Source organism: Nanorana parkeri, unplaced genomic scaffold (assembly GCF_000935625.1).
Source record: "Nanorana parkeri isolate BGI_ZX_2015 unplaced genomic scaffold, ASM93562v1 scaffold39, whole genome shotgun sequence".
Lineage (NCBI taxonomy): Eukaryota > Metazoa > Chordata > Amphibia > Anura > Dicroglossidae > Nanorana > Nanorana parkeri.
In genome coordinates this window covers 2,048,719-2,054,998 of record NW_017306307.1, presented here as the reverse complement: position 1 = coordinate 2,054,998, position 6,280 = coordinate 2,048,719, and the positions used below count along the sequence as shown (strand labels likewise).

Below are 6,280 nucleotides of genomic sequence, written 5' to 3'. Positions count from 1 at the left end.
CCTAAAGGTGCCCATACACCTTACGACCATCGCAAGACTTTTGTCTTGCGATGGTCGTATGCTTCTTGAAAGCCCGTACGATCTGCCCACCTTGGACGGGCAGATCGTACTTGCGATCATCGAAAGCCCGCCCCGCTGAGGGGCGGGCTTCCGATGACGGCAATGCAGAACGGGCAGTGTGCGTGTGCGCACACCGGCCCGTTCCGCAGCTATCGGACGAGCAGGCTAGAAACCCGCTCGACAAAAGACGTGCGACCGTACAGTAGAAACGGTCACACGTCTTAGTTCACACTGCTCGATTCTCGTACGATCGCGGGATTTCGCCCGATTCTCGTACGAGAATCGAGCAGTGTATGGGCACCTTTAGAGCTTATACATCTTGAAGTTGGACTATATGTATAAATGGTGATTTGGTTAAAATACTCACTTGCCTGATAATTGTGCACACAGTGTATGGACCTCTAAGAATTACTATATAACAAAGCCAGTATAGCTCAATCATAGTGTAAGCGCAGATGCTACAACAGAAAACTAAACGACCTGGAACAATTTCAATCTGTGTTTTCTCATCAACCATCTAGAATATCAGCAACATCTGCTAGAGCGTTTTGTATCTTGAAACACACTTCTACTCTACCCAAGGTGTAAAGGTATGTTTAATAGGCTTCAAAGGGGAAATAAACCACAACATTTCTCGTCCACTTAAACCCAATTTACTGCCATCTTTGTATTTCCTCCCCAATCATGCTGCATCAAGTGGGATAATAAAATGGTCTCTTGCAGGTTCAGTGAAACAGTGGAAAGGGTAGACACATTATGAAACATGAGACATTGTGCTGAGCCCTCTTTATTTCAGTCAAATACCTTTTTAAAGTCACTATTTAAAAAATGACTCCTTGGAGAGTAAGGTTTCTATTTTATGAAGGCAGATGTCCTGACGCAGTACAATGCTGACTGCTGGCTTGGGCTCTTTGGTCCTCGGATCTATTGCTGTAGCAACCAATCAAATTCTCTTCTTGATTTTTCTTATACGAGTTAATAAAATGAAAGCTCAACTCTACCTTCCCCCTTCTGGATGCCCCTTACTGCCTCATTTATTTTCTATACTTACTTTTTTGATAAGTCTTCAGGCTGGCCTTTTCTCCAGTGCTGGGCAGCCCTCGAAGGCAGTTGCTGACGTGACACCATCTGCCGTGACAGGGGAGGGGCTGGATTCCTCCCTCCCCGCCAGCGCTGACTGGCGGAACGGACGGGGGAGGGTACAGCTGGCTCTGCCTCTAGGTAGGCAGAGCCAGCTGTCAGTCACGCAGCTGGGCGGATCCAGACATAATTGTCGGGATCCACTTCAGCTGCGGCGTCTTAGTATACCGCAAGCAGTAGCTCGCGGTATACTGCGGCGTCTCAGTATTCCCGCGAGCTACAGCTCGCAGTATACTGAGCCTAGGGTGACGGGAGGACGTTAGTTTGTGTCCTCCCGTTACCCTAAGGAGAACTATGGGGAAAAGCCTTAACCCCATAGTTCTCCTTTAAGCCCAAAAGAGGACCAGTGCCAGATCGCAAAGTTGGTGAATGAGCGATGGACAGCGCTGGAGAGGAGGTTAGTACTGGATGTTGTAAACCTCCATTTAAAAAAATAATTTCACCCCTATGGTTACAATAACAACAAGCACACCTTTAGCAATGTTTAGTAATGACAATCTACAAACAGGTATTTCCAGATAATTGCAGGCTTTTGTTTTCTTTGCATACCTATTTTTTTCCTCTCCATATTGCTCACAGTGCCCTTTTTCACTATGGGCAGATGACTCTCCCTTTACTTCCTGGAACTGTGGCACATGTGACCATGCACATCATCATAGGTGGAAAAAATGCATTTTCCTGAGATCTCGTGAGATTTTGCAGCTTACAGATGAAAATTTCCCAGCAATGCACTTCTGATGTATCCTTCCCAGGATGCATTCCTTAGGCCCAGATTACACCACTAATGCCTAGGAGCAATACACATTTGTAAGTCCGGCTTTATTTGACCTTTAGCTACCCGTTCATACATCTCCAGTTCTCAACTCTATTAATTATCTATGTGTTTTACTGTAATTAAGTTGCTTTTGTAGAAAGATGATTACACTAATGTATAAGAAAATAACAATCAGTTAGACATCAAACACACCAATACTACAAAGTGCAGAAGGCAAAAGGGACACGTTACATCCCTTAAGGAGAATATACATAAGATCCAGATCATATTTGATATCTGTCAAATTGAGATCTCATTCAATTCAATAATGTGTTGGCATTAAAGGAGTGTCTGCTAATAAAACACTTCAACCCTCCTTCACACCCCTCAGCTGTTTTGATTTGGTGGAGGCTGGCTCAGCAACACCAGTCTAGATGGTCAACAAAAAAAAGGCTGATATTGGCAGCTGGAGCTCTCGATTACCATCGTTGTTATGAAGGAACGCTGAATTATTTATGAGAGCCAGTGATAGGACTACTCTGCAAATAAATTACTCTTCACAGCACTCAAAGAACAGACAAACTACAGACCTCTTGTAAAGATTCTCTTGCATCTTGGCTGAATATATAAACTGTATCTCACGGCTTTGAGTCTGTTGGCAATATTGTATTATATACAACAGAGCTGGGTAATGGAATTGAGTTTCAGACAGGATATAGAAAGGAACTCTTGCAAGTTCATGTAGCACATTATGACCTCACACTGAGACCTTTACTCACTAATATATATATAATTAAACTGATGAATATATGACTAATTACCCCAGAGCTATTTGTACATTCAGCTATGGCTGATGGATGTCACATTGTCAGGTGGACGAGGGCAACCTTGGGGTCCTGGCTGGAACTCTGGGAGCAAGTAGGCATCAGAAACACAGGGTGCAGATAAGTCTTGAAGGGCACAGGGGTTCTGCTTCATGCAAATGTGTTGCTCACCGTCTCTCCTGGTTGTGTCTGTTCTCTCTCTCTCCTGGCTGTCTCTCCTCACTCTCTCCCTCCTGGCTGTCTCTCCTCACTCTCTCCCTCCTGGCTGTTTCTCCTCACTCTCTCCCTCCTGGCTCTCTCCTCACTCTCTCCCTCCTGGCTGTCTCTCCTCACTCTCTGCCTCCTGGCTGTCTCTCCTCACTCTCTGCCTCCTGGCTGTCTCTCCTCACTCTCTCCCTCCTGGCGGTCTCTCCTCACTCTCTCCCTCCTGGCGGTCTCTCCTCACTCTCTCCCTCCTGGCGGTCTCTCCTCACTCTCTCCCTCCTGGCGGTCTCTCCTCACTCTCTCCCTTAGCTGTCTCCCCTCAATCTCTCCCCAGCTGTCTCTCCTCACTCGTCCCCAAGGAAGAAGAAATCATGCCTAGTGGCCCCCATGATATTTGAGTTCAAGACCATGCTGTATACTCAGTGATCGTGCAGAACTGGTCAGAACCCCCTGCCTCCCCCCCACCTCTTCCTTTGTTCCTCTGAACTACAAGTGTGCATGTGGAAGCTTGTGATAAGAGGTAAGACTGCTACTCATCCATGAGAGAACAGAGCATTGGCATGAGAGTGCAGGAAGAGATATAGGTATTTAAGGGATTTTTAAAGTGAAAGTGAAGCTAAAAATAAACCGCATGTGGTGACACAGGTCTATAAAGACAGAACAAGGTTTAGGACTTCAGTTGGGCTTTCAGAAGTAAACAAAAGAAAAAACACCCAATGATTGTCAGTCTAAAGAAAGGACTGGATCATTACCAAGCAAAGCAGCATTCAACCATTAAACATTTAACAGTCAACAAAATGATTTGAAATGAGAAAAAAAAAGGATTTTTTTAATTGAAAATTGTGCATAACATCTAATTAATGGAGTTATTTTGCATTTGATTTAACCATACATGTAAATAAATTATGTTTCATGGAAAATATTAAAAATAATGCATTACATCATAAAACATACTTCCGTTCCGGTCTACAAATGCAGAATGTGACGCATTTCACTAGAGAATTTCATTCATTCCTTCACAGCCAAAATGAGTGCTGGTATCTTAGAAATTAAAATATACTGCAATTTGTTTTTCCATGCCTCTGTGATGTCACAGCTTGTTAAGATGATGGGTCAGGTTCATAGGGTGAGGGCTTCCATAGAACCACAGGCATAAAAATGAAAGCCTCCCGTAAAACCAGCCTAAATGAAGATTGATACTTTTATTTAACAGAAGTTTTTAAATACCTGCACATATTTTGCATTCAGGATATCTTCTGACTTCATTCTAAATCAAGTTGCCATGCTGTGAGTTGGAACTACCAGGTGGTGAACGTGTGATGCCGCTAAGTTGTGGGAAGGACAGTCCTCGGTAATGCCCATAGCTTACACTGTGAGGGATCAGACAGAGTGTGTCAGTGCAGTGGTTCACCTAGGTCTATATGAGCCTCAGCTAGTGTTACCAGAATATAAAATTGGGCGAGCCATTTCACCATGGTGTCACTAGGTGGCTGGCTGCATACCACCACCAACAGCAATGCAGAACAAATACTACGAGCATCTCTAATAATATAGACTTTGTTCAGCTTGGAATTCCGATTTAAGAACAAACCAATAACTGAGATCTGGGTCACGTGGGCGAGGTCGGCAGTGGCTTCAGAAAATTTAGGACTGAGTGATCTGTAACGTTTCCAACATGTTTTCTACGGCTTTCAGGGATGTTTGAGTATCTGGCATGGTCCGACCTGCAAGCTGAAATACAAAAGAGAAAAATGATTCTTTAGATCACAGAACGAAAACTCACAAAATTACATTGATGTTTTTTTTCGGAGCACCCTAAAAAACAAACCTGATCCAATTCTGGTATTTCACATTCATGGCTGAACTCCGGGCAGGTTTGAAAATCACCATTTATTCCAGTTAAGTGTTCATTAAAAACCACAACAATGAACGTCTTTGCTCCCTTTTGAGCTGTTAAATATACCACTGGAAGTGTGTGGTTATATTTGTGCGATGAAACACTTGATGGCCCTGTAAAATTTCAGTCAGCTCATTACTTCCTGTTGCGAGCCAACAACTGGACTTCTGCTGCCCTGAAATCTCAAGCAATGTTACTAGCCCACAAGGTTCTCCTCTTTGGACTACAAAACACCCCCACCCTATATTGATATATACATATATGAGGATATATGAGGATGAGGATGGAGGTGCTCTGTGGTTCCAACACTTCCTGACCTAGGAAGACCTTGCTGCTTCTCTATAGATACAGTACAGTGAATACAAGGCACCTTAAGGCAGGAAAGTGTGTTACTGGCAGAATCATCAGGTGAAAATAAAAAGGAAAAAAGCCTTGGAAGAGAAAACGAATACAAACGCCATATCGAAGGAATGGTAAGCTGCAAATGTACTACATTTTGGGGGTGTTTAAATACATTAAAAGTATAAATTTTAAAGAACTTCAGAAAAGAAAATGAACCCCGTCAGTGGGTCTACCCTCACAATTCAAGGTTTAACTGCTTGTTTTTGTCTAGGTCAAAGAAAAAAAAAGTTATACTCACCCGAACCGTGAAGCTGGCTTGCTCTTAGACCGGCCCTTTCCAGCCTCTATCCCCCTCCTCTGCGGTGGTCTAAGGTCCTGTAAATGGTCACATTCTATACACAGTGTATTGATGTGAGGATGCCGAGGAACATTCCAATGCTGCAGCATAGCAGAAGAGAGGCTGGAGGGAGCGCTGTGACAGCTGGACGGCTCGGAGCTTCTGGCAAGTATAACTGTTATTTTTGAACCTAGACATGAGCACTTAACCCTTGCAGCGCAGGGAAAGCCCAACTGCAAGGGTTAATAAACGTTTTCCTGGTGTTCGTTAAAGCATAAAAACTTCTTATTTAAACATTTTACTTAATAGCCACAAAGGATATAAATCCAAACCCAGTTATTTTCTTGTAACAGTAGCAGAGCCATCACCACTGTGGTTCACATAACCTGTGCAGAGATGTGCAGGCCTTACCCACTACAGGCTGCCTGCAGAAAACTACAGGAGGGGGCGGGGACCAGACCAGTCACCCTGCACATAGAGCAGCAGTGACCGGTCTTTATTACAGGAAGCTCCGAGTGTCACACTGGATTACTGTACAGATCTGGGGGGAAAAAAAATACACAACGCTCACCGAAATCCAAGTAAGGATGCACATGGCCTCTTATATTTAGATAATATTTGCTGATCCCGGAGTTCAGCTTTAACTAGGTCAGTCAAGAGCCAAAAATAATTCTCACATTTAGCATATTTTAAACTTTTTAATTAAGGCTTACTTTTATATA

At 43.6% G+C, this 6,280-nt stretch overlaps 1 protein-coding gene across 1 annotated transcript in view; it reads right to left on the bottom strand.

Annotated features, from left to right (window-relative positions):
- Positions 1–4,552: 4,552 nt before the first annotated feature.
- Positions 4,553–6,280, bottom strand: part of EMC2 (ER membrane protein complex subunit 2) — a 70,023-nt gene continuing 68,295 nt past the window's right edge. The window contains exon 12 of the mRNA XM_018570776.1: positions 4,553–4,713. Within this exon, the coding sequence (XP_018426278.1) occupies positions 4,627–4,713 (87 nt within the window). The 3' untranslated portion in view covers positions 4,553–4,626. The remainder of the gene's footprint in view (positions 4,714–6,280) is intronic.